Consider the following 17,771-nt stretch of genomic DNA (forward strand, 5'->3'; position numbering starts at 1 on the left):
GGGGGGGGGGGAGGGGCGAGCACGCGTGGCTGATTAAAAGCGACTTCCACGGTGATGATTCGCGCGACGCACGTCAGACGCCCGCCTGCCCGTCGAAATTCGAGCGAGCGGACGCGCTGGGCGATTTTCGCGCTCGCTCGCTCGCTCGCGCGCGCGATGATTACCGGGGATTGATTAAAAACTCGGATCCAAGACCGAAGGATGTAGCGGAAAAAAAGGACCAGTGCGCGACACGGTCGACAGGGTCGGACGTAAATTTCGCGCGAAGGGAGAGACGCGCGACAGCTACGACACGGCTCCGGCTGTTTTATCGCGCTTTTTAACTGCGCGCTTTCGAGGAGCGCAGGTGACGGCTCGACGTCGGGAATTTTGCCGTAGGTTTTAGCGAGAGAGCTGGCCGGACGGGACGGACGGGACGGACCGACGGACGGACGGACAAATAATTGAGTACGCAAACGCGGCACGAAGCGAGCGCGAAGCGACGCTTCTCTCGCGCCGTTTCCGCAAAGGAAAGAGCGCGATTCGATTAGATTTACTTGTACCGCGAACGGCAAACCATAAACTTCAAATCAAAGCGGTCAATTATCACGCGCTCAAAAGACTCCATTTCCGATTTCAATTCGGGGAATCCGTAATGAAATAGGCTTTCCCGGCAGGTCCTTTGATCTTTCCTTTCCCGTTTCTCTGCCGTCGCGCCCCGGTCTTTATCCCTTTCTCTAAAACCAATAGATTCGATCGAGAATCAGCTTCTACTCCGGCTTATTGAATCTGAATCCGCGCGCTCGCGTGCCTTCCGCGTTTAAATTCTCTTTCTCGACGTCGGGCGCCGAACGTCCTTAGGATTGCTTTATCGGCCACGTAAAACGTCCTTTAGAGAATTAGAAATTGCGGATCACGATGTTGTACGTACGCACACCAATGTCGAGCGGCTCGCGGAGGATTTCAGAGATCGAGAAGGATTTCAAATATCGATTCACTGGGAGAGAAGAGGAAAGAAAGAGCAAGAGTTATGCGACGACGGTAGCTCGTCGTGTCTCCTTTCCTCGACTCTCCTGGGGAGGGGATAAACGCGATTCTCCAACGTAACGTGGCGAATAGATAAACGTTCTTCTTCCCTTAAATTAGGGATGCCGTGAGCGTTGCAATCCGTACCGCGTGCTTGTTGACGATTTGAAAGGATTGTGAATCGCCGCGTGAATTCTTTCCGTCGTCTGTACTTAACCCTTTCCTAAATCAATTTTATTCGCAAGAACAATTTTGTTCTCTATTGATTATTGTTCCCAGTAATGTAAAAATGACATCTAATATTTGTCATCATTTTCCAATAAACCATTAAAAAATCAAAATGTTGTTTCAGAGAAACAACCCTTTAATATGCTACATTTTTTCAGTGCAAACTATATTCTGTATAACAATAATTTATAGAATCTATAGTGTTTATTTTTAATGTGTTTGTTCGAGTAGCCATATTTAATATAACTAATATAATATAATACTAATTGCTTCCTCTGCCGAGTAAAACACATCGCGACGCAGTTGATTTTCCGACTGAGGAAACAATTGCGCGATCTTTACACGAGGCAAACAAAATTGCCGATCGAACGGTCATTCAGCTACATGCGGCGGATGAATAGACGCGTTTCCACGGCTGTGTGAGTGTATCCGAGGAGATTACCGTAGCCCGAATTTACCTAACCGTGCTGGTTACAAGCCATTCGTCTTGAAGGGCAAATCGATCGTCGCCGCGCACATCGGCATGACATTCCCGAAGAGTGGTTACACCAAGCGGAGAGCTACAACGACGAAGGGTGAGAGAAAATATTGCTCAAGTTTATGGTGGATGTAAGGGGCATGAATTTATGGCGGGGGCGTCGGGGACGGCCACGAAACGCGGAAAAAAGTGGAATTCGAAGCAGTTCCTCGCGGATGCGAATAACCCGTGCCAAGATATATGACACACGAGTTAGTGCCTTTCGCTTGATCTTCGGATAATGCCACTTGACTCGCGTCCCTATAACTCTTGCAGCTTCCCCGCGAGAACCGAATGTTCGTCTCGCGACACTTGTATTGTGCGAAATCATCGCTGGGACTATCGATTAACGATATAATATAATATTTAAGACTCACTATATTCTCTGTCAGAGCAATCGAAATACAGCAGATTTTTTAAAAACTGCAAGAAGACAATTTTTATCTACTCTTTTTAGTTTTATTCGATATTAGTTTTATGTCGATTAAAAATATAGAATGCACTGTTATAAAATTTGGCCATTCTTATAAAAAATTACGAATTCCTAATTTTGACGTATTAAAGACGTCTCTAACTAATATGTTCTGCATAGAAAATACCTTGATATCTAAATGCGATCCAGGTCGATTCTGTATAATAACTATAGGTTCAGATCCGGGACAGAGAGTTTTCTGAGGTCTAATTAGAATCCATTGGATTAAAAATGTAATGTTTCAAGAATGCGATTCTAACAGGGATCCTATTTTCTCTACTTTGTTATTTTGTTATTCTCTCTTCCTTTTGCTGTTTCTAAATAACTGTCCTTGTATCTTTAGATTTTCTATTTAGGATCGCAACTTTAATTATTTAGAAAATCAGAGCAGATCCCAATTAGATCCCAGAAAATGTTCTATAGTTGAGGTAAGAATGGGACTCCCAATTGGGATATCGCAGAGAACTAATTTGGAGCATCGTGTACTTATACATTTGGTTGAACTGAGCAAAAAAGTCCTTTATCATTTTGCAGACAATCACGTAGATTCTTAATTATTAATTACAGGAAATTGCTGCACGATTTTTGTGATAATGCACCAATTTTCTTTGCTTAATAACTAAAAATCTACGTGATCACTTGTAAAGGATTTGTAAAGGACTTTTTTGTTCAGTTTGATCTAACAAGCACACGACAGCAGACGTCGTCATTACAGCTCATCCACCATATCGAGCATCAGAGTTATAGGGACTCTCTGTCCTGGATCTGAACCTATAGTTATTATACAGAATCGACTTGGATCGCATTTAGATATCAAGGTATTTTCTATGCAGAACATATTAGTTAGAGATGTCTTTAATACGTCATTTGACGTCAAAATTAGGAATTCGTAATTTTTTATAAAAATGGCCCAATTTTATAACAGTGCATTCTATATTTTTAATCGATATAAAACTAATATTGAATAAAACTAAAAAGAGTAGATAAAAATTGTCTCCTTGCAGTTTTTAAAAAATCTGCTGTATTTCGATTGCTCTGACAGAGAATATAGTGAGTCTTAAATATTATATTATATCGTTAATCGATAGTTCCAGCGATGATTTCGCACAATACAAGTGCCGCGAGACGAACATTCGGTTCTCGCGGGGAAGCTGCGAGAGTTATAGGGACGCGAGTCAAGAAGCATCATCATTTACACTAAAAAAAAAGCAGTTGGACCAACAAAATCGACAATTATCAAAGAAATATTGTATCTGTTCTGATAATACATGCTACAACAATAAGTTGCATTGAAATCACTATATCTGCATTGCTATAGTAATGTCAACGCAACTCATTGTTGCACTAACGTGTATTTTGTTGAATGGATCCAATATTTCTTGGCCGGTTACTGTCGATTTTGTTGATCCAACCGCTTTTTTTCTCAGTGTACAAATCTTCTTTAATTAATATCTCGAGCTATTGCGAGCTGTTGCGAGCGCAACATAGTATAGGGCTTTTGTGTTCACCTCAATCTGCTCTGCGCCCTCACGAGAATGAAATCGTGCTCGAATACCCTGTATAATTCGTTCAATGGACTAAACGTTTACTCCAACCGGTTTTGTTCACTTGAACTAGTTTGGTTCGTTCAAACAGAATCTCATTAACACAACCCTTCGTTTTTCTTAGTGTCGTGGACAAAAATCATGTCCGTAAAAGTTCAAGTTTTACGATAAAGAGAGGACGATATTGCGGACTCGTTCTGTCGCGAGGCACAAATAAAACTACAATGAAAACTCACATGAGCGTTGTTGGTCGGTTTCTGAAACTTCCGTTTTATCTCAAGATGCGCGCGCGTTAAATTCGCAAGGTAATATCGGCGAGATATTTATAGGATCGTACGCGCACAATGATCGATTTCGCACGGGCGTGGAAAGGAAACAGGCTGCAAATGTATTCCGCGAGCTTGTATATATCTTATCCACAGATTACTTTATCTTCTAATAGTAATGGAGGTTTTCCAACTCCGGACAAATCTAATTTTCCATGTTGAAGCTGACGGTGTGCTTTGAATATTTTATCCGCGCGAAACTTTCCTTACCTTCTTCGCCGGCAACGCCGGCATCTCTACTGTCGATTCCTATAAAGAAGTCTGAGTTTATGCGACGCGCCACTTGCTCGGTGATGCTTCGGCCGATCGATCGGGCCACACTTCGGTCGCACAATCGTAATGAAACGTATACGGCGATCGTTTCAGCTATCGGTACACCGTCTGGGAATAGGTCTAATGAATTCGATATAATCTCCGGCTTTGAGTTTTCATCTTGAATTTTCGATATTCCCCAACGGGGGGATGCATTTTTACTTGTCATTATTCGCGCGGAGATTCATTCTGCTTCTCGTCGTTGGGAGTAATGGTCGAGGATTGATGCACAGAGAACTCCAATAATGCTTTTCACATCTGACTGGAGTATTTCCGCACAGAGGAAAAGTTCGTGCAAAATAATACAACAAAAAATTATACACTTCTTATATGATACATATTTTTATGTTTCTTCTACGTTTTTACATACGTATTATACATATTATACATATTTTTTATGTTTCTTCTACGTGCAGCGTATCGTAAAAAAGTATATATAATACCAGAATATGCATAGAGAATGTAATTGTCTGTTGGTTTTAAAGGAGAATCGGTAATACAGTCATTAGTGAGATGTAACGATAATAGTGCCATATATCTCTGGTAGGAATTTAAAACTTGGGATCTCGACCAAGATATAACGCTACTTTTTTTGCATTTACCGTGCACGAAAGATGCGCAAAATCTGAAGCCATTTATTGAAGAAGAACAAACCGGGAAATAGATAAAAACATTTCCATTAAACTTACAATCAACTCTGCTGTTCATAAAATGGGTAGATTTGCTCTAGTAATGTTTCATTTTCTGTGCACGCTTTTTTTTAACTAAAAGCTTTTGATACTAATGAGTCTTTTGATACTAATGAGTCAAATAGCGCAGGAAATTTTTAGTGCATAATATATATATATTTTTTTTCTCGTCTTATACGCGAAACATCGTTCACAACTATTAAATAATACATGTTCTCTTATTCATTCTTATAGTTTTACTATTTCATCAGGCTTTGAGTCTGAGCGACCTTTAACTCTGAGCTAGAAGGCTACGACAGTTCTCATTTGTATCATTACCAACATGACAGTCTAATGTATTCTCATCGTAATGAAATTCTGTATTATTAATACACACTCTATTTATCTTTTGTGTATTTTTAACCTTGATTATCATTTTTGTAGGCCAAATCTCTGTGATATTGCCAAATGTTTTGTTTTCTTCAATTTCCTTTTTTTTACTTTATGTTTTTCTACATATTCGCTCATTGTTCACGCAATTTTAAGCTCTTTTCAACAATAGAAATAAATATGTTTTAAATTTTCAACAATATTTTCTTTTTAACAATAGAGATAAATATGTTTTAAATTTACTCATGGTAGACACTACGATATATCCATGTGTGTATTATAAAACTGAATTAATTTTACTGATATTACATCTCGGAAAAAATTGCTTTGCATATTTTACAGTAAACTCCTTTAACTACCGAATGAGACTCCGTCGAGTTCTTGTCCAGTTCCTATGTAATATTTGTACAACTAATGGATTAATACTAGACGGTAATATATCTACGCAAATTGCATACATTTCTACTAGGAATGTATTTAACGTGCATGTTACCGAGCTAGGAGGCTATGATAGTTCTCATTTACATTATTACCATCATGATAGTCTGATGTATTCTCATCGCAATGAAATTCTGTATTATTAACACACCCTATTTGTCTTTTGCTCATTTCCATTTTTAACTTTGGTTGTTCTCTCTCTGTCACAGGGCTTGATATTGCCAAATGCCTTGTTTCTTCCAATTTCTACATTTTTGCTTTATGCTTTTCTACATTTGCATTTAATGTGACTGAGTTGCTGATTCTTCTCGAAATCAACAGTCGCGATGCAAGAACATATGGATACGATGTGCCCGAGTCAGAATACCCCAAAAACGGGAGTGGAAAACGTTATTGGAGTTCTCTGTATCGTCGAACAGCTAAGAATGCCGCGGTTACTTCTCGTAACAATCGATCGTTCTTCTGGGCTCCATTTCTATCATCCAAATCGTCGATTTCGTTAGAACGACTGCGCGTAAGGGATGCCAGACACCAGGAGTACCGTTAATTACCGTTCTCTTTTCGAAGCAAGCCGCGGCCTCGAGTAATTAGATATCAGGCAATCTTATTTAATTCACGTGCGCCAAGGACGCCAGTGTGAAAGACATATCGCGGTTGGCGCGACGTTAATGACTCGACGGCGAAGAGGTGCGAAATTGAAAAAAGCGCCGCTCTCGCGCTCGCAGCTCGAAACCATTAAGTCGCCAAACTTCCACGGAAGTGAAAACGGGACGCCTCTCTTCTTTCTTAGATGCTGCTCGTCGAGAGGAGCTCGAGAGGAGCTCGAGAGGAGAGGAGAGGAGAGGAGAGAAGAGGAGAGGAGAGGAGAGGAGAGAGCGATGCCGTGCCGGGCGCGCTCTCTCGCGCGCGTCAGACGATCGAACTTCCTGGAATCTTCCGGCGGGAGTAAATTGAAAGTATAAATTACAGATAAGGGATGCCGGACCCTTCGCGACCGGGGTGATCGTCCCGGATCGTCCTGAAATGGGCGGTTGCGCGAGAAGTCAGTCAGTTATGCCCCGAGCGTGATGCCCCTACCGATCAACTTTGCACGGCGTGTGGCCCGGCTTCTTCCTTCCGCCAACTCTCTCCTCTCTCTTCCATCAGCAGTTCTCCCGTAGATCCAGATATTCCCAAGGAGCTACTACCTTCCGTGTCCTATCTCCTCTTCCTCACGCGTGTGTATGTGTATGCCTGCGTGTGTATGGTGTATGTGTCTGTGTTTGTGTGTGTATAGTGTATGCGTGTGTATGTGTGTGTGTGTGTGTGTGTTCGGGCAGGCGTACGCGTGCATTATGCACCAGCGCCCGCGCGTAGGAATGCCAGGCACGAGGCTTTCGCGGTAAGTGGAAATATTTCTGCCGCGCGAGCGGCAAAAGGTATCACTGTCAGGTAACTGTTACGGGGGTTGTTTAAGCGCGCGAAGCTGAAAGGTTTACCGGCCGGAATTCCGCGGCCGTCGGTTCCCGCGGGCGCGCGAGCGCAGGAGCGAGTGCATTTTCCTCGGTGCGCACCGCTGAAAAAAATTCAGTCGATGGGGTTAATGCGGCGGCGAGCGGCAACTCTCGCGGCTACGGCGCGTCCGCGGTAATTATGACGGATCGATTAAAACTGACAAAATAGAAAGAAGGAAAGAGGAAAAAAAAAAGGGAAAAAGAAAAGAGGCAGCACCGCGCCGGGACGAAAGTTTTGCGGGGAGAGAACTCGTCCGAGCGTAAACTTCGTAAAGGCGGAGATTGCATGGCGATGAAAGTAGCTCGAAAGTTTCGTGTTTTTGTAAGCACAAGAAGAGGTGGGGCGGGGGAGTCTAAGTTGATGTTAAAATCTCGCGGAAATTTTTGGACGTGCTAACGATGGCGGCGGCGGCGGCGGCGGCGGCAGTGGCGATGGTGGTGGCGGCGGCGGTGGCGGCGCGGTCGCTGGTTTTCATTAACAATCGCTCTTAATTAAAAAGCGATCGAGAGGATTTGTTGCATTCTCCCCCTTCCCCGGCCTGCCATCCGCTCAGCCAGCGGCTCTTCGGGATTCGCGCGGTTTCGCATAATGGTTTTCTCGGTTTAGCAAGCACGTTTGACACTCTGCGACGTGAGTGTGCATGCACGCTGTCGTTGCGCGTCGTTGTAACCGTAGAACTTCAAATACGTGACTGTCGTCGCGGGCGCTTCGAGGGCGCATCTCCGCCGTGGAAGCTGCGAAAAATGTCACCGACACGTATCCTCTTCGACGATTTCGCAGAACGCCACGAGTCATTTCGTGGGATTTCCATTCCGCGTCGACGCTCCTCAAAAACCTGAGTGTCGTAATGACGATGTGTTATCGTGTCTTCACAGGCGAGATCGTTTTCCGCTAGAGTGCACGCGGAGAAAATCACGTAGTAAAAATTACAACAAAATTCCTGTAATCTCGAATCACACGGGATCATGATTGAAGTTGCTGTGTATTCGTTCAAAAATGTCACGCACGTTTGATTCTCACTACGAAATTATTGCGATTACTTGAACGCTTTTTATATCGTGTGTCAGCTGGACTGTTAAATTTACTATCTTCACAGTAATTTATACTACAATTCCGGTCTAGTATAGCTTTGCGAAAACATTGCAAAATGAAATATAATTTTAACGTAATCTTCACTACAATACTTCCTCCGTATACAACGTGTCTTGAGCAATTCAATTTTTTTGTGATCGTAAACGTCTTGATGTGTAGAATTTCAAATTTGATATATTAAACACGCACGTTAGTAGGTTAGAACAATAAGACAACTTAGAAGGTTAGAACAATAAGACAACTTCTATACGAAGGTGAGATTTCGCGGGGGTAGAACAAATTGTCACTGCAATACGCAGAACTGCGAAATGAATCTAAGTTACGCTTGTGACAAAAGTAACTTAATATAGCTTCAGCTACGCGAGTATTTTCTCTAACTGTTCCTGCGCGAGTCTTTAGTCGTAAATTTCCTCTTGTTCTCTTTCCATTTGTTTTTGAGATTTCTCTGTTTTTTTTACAATTTAGATACATATTTCCGCGTAGAAAATTGGGTGGGATCTAATTGAAATTCATTCCAATTTCCCGACAGAATGATGGATTCTGACTGGGACCTGGGACTGGGATCTGACTCTGAATAAAAATCTGAGTATCTCGGCTGAAACAAGTTTCAAGTAACAACTATTAATACGGGCCTAAGACAGCCACCGACAGACTCATCGTTATCATTTAGTTGATATTATCTTTTAGTGAGTGCGCGCGCGTGCGGCCTTTAATCTTCGTTCTCTACTTTTCTCATATTCGCCGCGCGATCGATACAATTTTTCAATTTTGCAGAGGAGAGAGCCGCGGCGGCCGGCGGTAACAAAAATCGAGTTAACCGAAATTCACTCGGTCACTCGGCGCGCGCTGTGTGTGCCCGTAGGAAGTAAGGGCACTTTGGCGAGAGATAATTGCTTCGTCTAGCGGAACAACATTGTAACTGACGTCGCGGTGAAAAAGTGAGGGAACCGCTCGTGGCCGCTTATTTCATCTGTCACCTGGCCGAGCGACGCTCGTCCTTTCTTGGCGAGTGTTTCCACTCGTTCCAAAGACACGTGGCTTAATGAGCAGTGGCGGATCGGACACGGGGGAGTCTTGAGAATGACAGAGCTCCGGGAAAAGCGAAATACACAGAAATTCGATTTCGCACGTCTTCAAACGCCTCGTCACGGTCGTCTCGCGTTTCTGCAAGAACAATTTCCTGCCACTCCCACTTCCCCCCTCAAAAGAAATTCTAGAAATCAATCTTCATCTATAAGAAAGTGATATATATAAATATTTATTCATCGCGTAACAAGAACTCGAAAGGCTCCTTACTAATTAATTTCTTTGCGTTCAAGAAGCGACAGGTATTGAAGACGTGGTTCTCGTGTCGACGAAATAAACGAGCTAATTGGATTATTAGTCGCGCGTGCAAATCAGGTTCGCAATAAAAGCCATATCTTCTCGTCGTCGCTCCTTGGGAACTTGGGCCGTAAAATACCGCCGTAGAAGAAAGTTTCCGCCCGTGAAAGCCTCTCCGCGTAAAGGCTTCTCATTAAGTGACCGATCGCGCGTAATTAACGGGTACACGTATGCGCGCGCGCACACACACACACACACATATATATCGTGGGCGTAGGAAAACTTACGAGTTATTCGCTCCTTTGCTCCGGCGCGTTTCTTCGGCGTTGTCCCGACATTATTTGCCTGGCGCATTTCCTACCGTGTAGCAGCGAACTACCGGCACGACCCACTTTCCTCCAGAGCTCTCGAGAGTCTACCGTCTAGATCTCGCTCGCGTCGAGCCACGGTCAAGATGCGTCGGATGCGCCCTTGATTGGCAAATTGGTGTCGCCGCAGCCGCCGATTTACGTGACTGCAGATTTTTCGTTGTCGCATATACACCCCAACGTGTTGTGTGTGCTCGTATATGTACTTCGATCTACCAGTGAACTGATATGAATGTGTGAGATCAGAATCGGGATCTCGTTTCGCTTTTAGTCGGCCCCGTCTATTTTACTCGTCCGTCTGTATCCTTCTACTCCCGCCCTCTCCAGCCACGACATCGCGAGATTGTTTTTTGATAGAACGCTGCTCTCTCCGGACGTTTCGGTGTATTTTAAAAGACATTAGCTTGCCGTCTCCCTCTCTCCTCCCTTCGCAGGTCTTGAAGAATGCAATTTATCATGCGGAGACACGCGATGTTATATCCCCCGCCGGACACGCCGCGTGTTTATTTGTATTTCGTCCCGTCGTGAGTATATATATATATATATATATATATATATATATATACAGGGTGTAAAAAAATTAGACCGACAAACTTTTAGGGGAAATAGAGGACATAAAAACAAACATATTTTGTTAATAATGTTTTTCTCTACGACGCTTCGTTTTAATACTACAGTTTTAATACAAAATAGGAATTTTATGATTTTAATAAAAAACAAACATAAGTGGAAAAATTAAATTTATTTCAATTACACATATATATTTTAATCTTCACAAGACAATGAACAAAAGAACGGAACAAAAATGCGCAATTGATTAGCTCAATTTATAATAAATGTTCAAAAATTCCTCCATTTGCTTCAACATAAAGATGACATCGTCGAAACATTGATTGTCTCACACGTTCGAAGACTGCAGGAATATTCTGAACCTGATATGCTGCAGCAGTAATTCGGGCTACCAATTCTGTTTCTGTTTCAATAGGTGTCTCATAAATGAGAGTTTTTATATGTCCCCATAAAAAAAAGTCAAGCGGAGATAAATCTGGTGACCGGGGAGGCCATGCGATAGGATCTCTTCGGCCTATCCAGCGCTCATTAAATCTTTGGTCCAAGTAATTGCGCACAGTAGCACTAAAATAGGCAGGTGCTCCATCGTGTTGGAACCACATTTGCCTTCTTGTGACAAGTGGCACGTCTTCCATGAGTTCTGAGAAAACTTCCTTGAGAAAAATACGATAAATATTGCCATTCAATCGTAAATAAATTTAATTTTTCCATTTATATGTTTGTTTTTTATTAAAATCATAAAATTCCTATTTTGTACCCTGTAGTATTAAAACGAAGCGTCGTAGAGAAAAACATTATTAACAAAATATGTTTGTTTTTATGTCCTCTATTTCCCTTTAAAGTTTGTCGGTCTAATTTATTTTACACCCTGTATATATATATACACACACATACACACATATATAATTACCTCGTCGCGTCCCCGACACGAGGAAGGTAATCGCATCTGGAAGAATGCGCGAAATTTCATTAACAACCCCATGAACGCGCGCCGAATGAGACTTCAAAGGGATGCCAACAGCTACGCGACTGGGGCTATCATTCCGCCGTGCAACAAGAAAGTAGAAAGGCGTAACGACATTTAACACCGACGTCGTGGACTCGCGCTTCGTTTAGTTCTTTCTCTCTGATTACGTTGCGATATATCCCCGTGCTGATAATGCGCTTTTAGCAGTCTCTCGCGATAAAAGTTGCAATTCGCGACGCGACTGCTTCCGCGCTCGAGTGCGACCCACACTGGAATTCATAAATGCCTTACCGGAGCGAGAGTTGCTAAACACTTTCGACCAGGCCCATTCATTGCTAAATGCGCGTTCATCATGACTGTTGATTAGTCGAGACAGCAGCAATAATGTCTCTCAAAGTAATTCACTCTCTGACAGCTTGATGTTTTGTTCGTTTTGCCAAAGAGGAGAGTTATTCGAGAGTTATATATTCTTCGCTCATATATAATCTGTAGAAAAGTGATGAGAGAAAAAGAGAGAGAGATATTCAATAAATAAATATATATATATATATATATATATATATATATTAGATAAATATATATATATATATATATATATATATATATATATATATATATTAATTATAAAAAAGAACTTTCTCTTTCTACATATATGGTAGGAAAAAGACCAGGTATCGCTATAACGACAAGAAAAAGAGGAAAAGAGAGAACATTGTGGTCGCTTTCCTGATTAATCGCACTCAAAAAAATGTAATCTTCTTCTTAGCGCGAATCCTCTTATATATGGTTTCAAGAGGATTCTTCTAAACTCAAAAGAAAAATAATACTCATAAAAAAGAACTAGAGTTGCAAAGTGCTATTTCCTGTAATCCCACATTTTAAGCGAAAAAACACTCCTAATGAAGCGAATTATTAATCGAAAATCCAGTATGTATTGTTTTAACTTTTTTCCTGTTAAATCAGAAAGAATATGTTTACTTAAAGAAAAATGCAGCTAAAAGAGATTTCTACTAAGAACAAAATTTGTATTATAAATGAAAGGCGAAATTTTTCTCTAATTTTAACAATATTGTGCTTAGAATATTTTCTTTTTAGTTTTAAAAGTATTGTTTCGAGATTATATATAAGATGATTTTCGTTAAAAATAAAAAGAAAGATATGGCGCACGTAACCAGAAATATTTAGTTGCGAACAGCATAGTTATATTATCCTAATTACCTTTGTGTAATAGTAATGTATATAGTTAGTATAATTCAGTTACTTTGGTTACTCAGTTACATCAACTACAATGCAGTCGCGCGTGATCTGGCTATGACAATCAGAAATCGCTTAGGGATATTTACTATGAATACACTCTGGTTGGAGCAATACACGAAAAAAAAGATATATTTCACATGACTAGAAATATTTAGTTTTGAGCAGCATAGTCACTCTAATTATCTTTGCGTGATAGTAATGTGTATGGTTAATGTGACTCAGTTACTTTGGTACATCAAGTTATTTTGTTACATCTACACTAGTGTAGACGCGCGTAATTTAGTTGCGGCAACCAGAAATCGGTTAGGGTGACATTCACTATGAATACACTCTGGTTGGAGCAATCAGATATCGTCATTGCCGGTTGCAATGCCAATAACTCAGTAACTGCCTTGTGGTTGCAGCAGCCACGTAATTAGTCGTTCCGCATTTTACTATTAAATCTAACTGGTATAACAGATTTATATGTAGGCCAATTGTTTCTTCCGCATGAGATTATGTTTTTCTGGATGCAATGGTCACATCAAGAACACATGTAGAGACGAATGTCTTGGTCGAAAATATTTAGTAACTCTCGATCTGGACAATACTAAGGCATTTTATTGTCCAAAAAGGAAAACGTTAATCAATCGCGTCTTCTCGGCAGAATTTTTAATCGATCCGAATCGTCAGTTCGATTTTCGCTGTGAGGTATTTTATAACGAGAAAACGCAGATGTTGAAAATAGTTTCGGTTTCGTGGATGCACCAGTGAACTGTAATCATCGTTCACGGGGTCGTAGGTCAAGGTACACTTACCCTTCATTCGCGAAGAATGTTACGCGCGAAATTTTTGGAACAATGTCAGAAATGCCTGCCATTCCGCGATTTGATGAAATTAGATACAAATTTGGATTTTCTATCGAAAACCCTCCTCTCCCCTCTATTCCCTCACTCTTTTTTTTTTTAGATACTTAGAATATTTCCGAGAGGTCCCGGAATTTCCGGACATCCCTTTGTCAATTTCGCTTAGAACAGAATTCCAAGGATTCTGCAGCCCATAGCTGCCAGGTAAATCGCGAAAGGACGCGCAACTTTGCTTAAATCGTCGAGATACTGCGGGTCGATCGGGGGAGAGGAGGACAAGACATGAAGATGAAAACGGCCAGCCCGGTCTTTCGTCTAACCGGCGAGGTTGCTTCTCCGCGTCGTTAATCCTTTTTGGGATGCAAAGGCTGGACCCAGCGAAAAGGGCCCTCGAGTACGATCTGCTGTTAGTAACCGCCCAGCTTCGATCCGCGCGCTCTTTTCCCGTCTTTTCGCCCGCCTTCCCGGTCCTTTCCGGCCCCACTTCCGACTTTACACGTCGCGGGAAAAGGAGTCAGCGTCGGCGACGGCGACGGCGACGGCACTGGCACGCGTCTTAGACGCTGCGAGAATATTAAATTCTCGGAGCGGTGCATAAATTAAAAGATAGCGGTTTTCTACTCCGGCTGCGTATAAATTTTGCGAAAGCGGAGGGAGAGCCGGTGTGTGTATGTGTGGGTGTGAAGGATAGCAGACAGCAGGCTTACGCCGAGCTGAACGACGAAGGCCGAAGGAATGCATACCCAATCCCGCACCTGGCGCGCCATAATGCTGTTGAAGAAGGGAAATCTCCGCGGTTCTCTCTATTCCCGCGACCCACTGCATCTTTAACGCTCGTATCCCTCGGCGACGAAGCCACCGAAGAAAGAGGAACAGAGAGCAAAAAGAAAACGACGGGAAATCATTCATTACACGCTGCTCCCTTAAGAACGCTGAGCCAATATATACAAAATGGAAGAAATGGAGAGATAAACAGAGGTAACTGCACGGAGTATTACAGTTTTTTTTCATATATTTTGAACTTCCTTTTTTTTGTATCTTTTGAACTTTACTATGTTGTTACAGTAGTGAAAGAATAGACTGCAGGAAGGTGTAATATTATTTTACTGCTAAGAAGAGCGATTTACTTTTCTTGTTTTAAATGACGGTTATCTTTAACAGAAAATATTTTCTTGATACCAGTCTTATAGATAATAGTCTTGGAATATTAATGCATTTTGAATAAATTTAACATGTTTGTGATAAACTTATGACTTGATAGGTAAATATAAACTTGTGAAACAACCAACATTCACTTGAATGCAGTAAGCATTTTTCTGTATACACACAAAAAGATATTATTCTACTGCTAAGAAAAGCCATTACTTAGTTCACATTTCTCTTTTTAAATAATGATTACCTTTAACAAATAATATTTTCTTGATAGTGGTCTTAAGATATACTCATTACAAATTTCAGAAAAGTTTATTATCACTCAGAAAAGTTTATTATCAAAATAAATTCAAAAGAACAATTTATTGTCTTTAAAAGAATATTATAAAACTTTATTATAGAAAAAAGTTGATTTTGTAATATGTAATAAGCAAGTCGATTTTCATTTAATTTAATATTTTTTATTGAAATATTAAAGTTATTGGGATCCAGAGTATATTTTGAATAAATGTGATGCTTGTGATGAACTTATGTAAACTTGTAAAATATTTAAAACAAGGAATATTTACTTGAATGTGCAGTATGTATTTTTTGTATGTAAGAACATAAGAAATTTTTTAGTAACACATTTCAGTTCTTAGAATATAAACAGTACATATGAAGTGAGAGGATATAAATTACTGCAGAATGTCGATCTGTTTCTCGGTTACAAAAAATTCGATAGCTATCCTATGCTATATATTTATTCTCTCCGTGTGTAACGGGAGAATAGTATGATAAGATGAAGAAAGAGGAACAAAAAGGGAGAGGGAGAGAACGATAAATCGTATAAACGTATATTCGGCTTCTCCCCGCCGTCTCCAGCTCCAGTTGGGATCGAGTGAAGTCGGGTGTTTCCTTGGGCTGTTTTTCCCGCCGATTCTTACTCTTCCTCTTTATTTTCCCGTCCCTTGCTCGTCGCGGGTGACAGCGTGGTTTCGCGAATTACTCTTGCGAAACCACGCTGTCGCCCGCGACGAGCGAAAGTAATTCGCGAATTCGAAATGCGCGGGAACTCTAAATTTCCCGTAATGAAGCTCGTAATGTTTATTGAGACTTATATTGTTCTTTCTCGTACTTCTTTGTTCCCTTGCATCTTTCACGCGGACACGCGAAGAGCGACGAGAGTAAGAAATACGCTCGAGTCGCTCGTAGCGCGCCGTGTCTTTTATCTCCACGCACATCTCTTTCTTCTTGTTAGTAATAGTTCTTTATTTGTGCACACCTTGTTTGCTGCCACTGTTTATTTTTTCTGTCCTTTTCAAGATATCTTTTACTCAAACAGTACAAAAAATCGGAAATGGAAATTTTTAACTTCACCGGGGAAAGGACTGCGTTATTTTTGTTCGTAAATATATTTTATACAGCAAGACACACACAAGGTACAAGTGGAATCGTGCGGGACGTCTTGCGGAAATTCGTTTCTATGTCGATATTTAAAGATTCGAAGGTAGCTGCTTCATAATGAGACGGGAGAATTCGATCTACTTGAATCAATGATCGAAACATTTAATGAGCGCTCGCGTTTGCACTGAAACAATGTCTCTGAAGTATTTGCACTCTCGCAAATGTCGCTGCATGCTAATTCCTCGATACAGCCAACGACCGCTTTCTATGACGAACAACTTTCGCTACGACCTGCATCGTCGATTTCGAGATTGAACGTGTCATTTTTCCGTGGCCGCGTGTTATCCGGCGTGCGCACACTTTTGCAGCATTTTTGCAGCGATAGTTGTGGATTGAAAGCCGGGTACTTTTAAAATATGAATATTAATGTCCGGCCCACACAGATTGAAACTTGAGGGAAACGCGACCAATGGCGCGATATGAAGTTTCGCGATGACGAGAGTGCGTGTGCGGATAAAAACTGTGGAGAGTGCAGAGCGAGAGGGAGATAGAGAAAAAGAAAAGGAATACATGGCTCATCATAAAAAATTATTCTATATGAAACGTGTCTCATATTTCTGGTCATTTCGTCTCCGCGAAAGCCGGAGAACGTGCGCGCGCGCGCGCGCATGTGTGTGTATGCGTGCATATTTGCGCAGATACACGCGGTGAAATTCCAGTTTACTCCGTTAATAAACGAGAATTATGTTGCGCGTATGAAGACACTAATTAAATTAATTTATCGCAGGGTTAGGATAGGGCACCGGATATCCCGCGCTCGCCGCCACAACGACTACGACGTTCGACCCCAAGTTGATATTTCCACTTTGATATTTCCCGTCACGTTTTCGTGCGCTTTAACGCCATTGCATTCTTCATACAAGTGATTCGATTCTGTCCCGCATGCGCGGCGGCGATTAATCATCTGAAATGTCGCACAGTCGGAATTATGCATAACACGAGCTTTATATATTTATGTTGCAGGTGAGTGCATAACACGACGGGAGACAACCCGGAGATATTCGCGTCGCGTTCGCTACGCTTTTCGATGTTACATAAACAAGAGAGGTGGTAAGTCTTTCTTATATCTCATGCGCAACACGTCGCGATATTTCGCGCGTTGCTGCCCGGCAATAATTCATCGCGTTGCCCGTGCTGAGGCAGCCACCTGCTCGATTTGCGCGGGCGAAAAAATTAATCACGATGAAATCGATTTAATTGTGTGTATGTGCAAAGTGTATGTATCTCTTATCTTTTACATAATTTGCGGTGCCACACTGAGGGAAGTATAGAGAGGCAGAGAGAAACACAGAGAGGGACAGATAGACAGACAGAGAGATAGCGAGAGAGAGGAGAGGAGAGAGGAGAGAGAGAGAGA

General features: G+C 41.6%; 1 protein-coding gene across 1 annotated transcript in view; it reads left to right on the top strand.

Moving 5' to 3' along the window:
• LOC116847839 (lachesin-like) overlaps nucleotides 1-17,771 on the top strand; it is a 549,068-nt gene that overhangs the window by 232,374 nt on the left and 298,923 nt on the right. The window contains exon 3 of the mRNA XM_032823310.1: nucleotides 17,378-17,464. Coding sequence (XP_032679201.1) covers nucleotides 17,378-17,464 — 87 coding nt within the window. The remainder of the gene's footprint in view (nucleotides 1-17,377; nucleotides 17,465-17,771) is intronic.

The sequence above is a fragment of the Odontomachus brunneus genome, unplaced genomic scaffold (assembly GCF_010583005.1).
Source record: "Odontomachus brunneus isolate Ranch 3 - 2012 unplaced genomic scaffold, Obru_v1 Obru_scaffold_001, whole genome shotgun sequence".
Classification (NCBI taxonomy): domain Eukaryota; kingdom Metazoa; phylum Arthropoda; class Insecta; order Hymenoptera; family Formicidae; genus Odontomachus; species Odontomachus brunneus.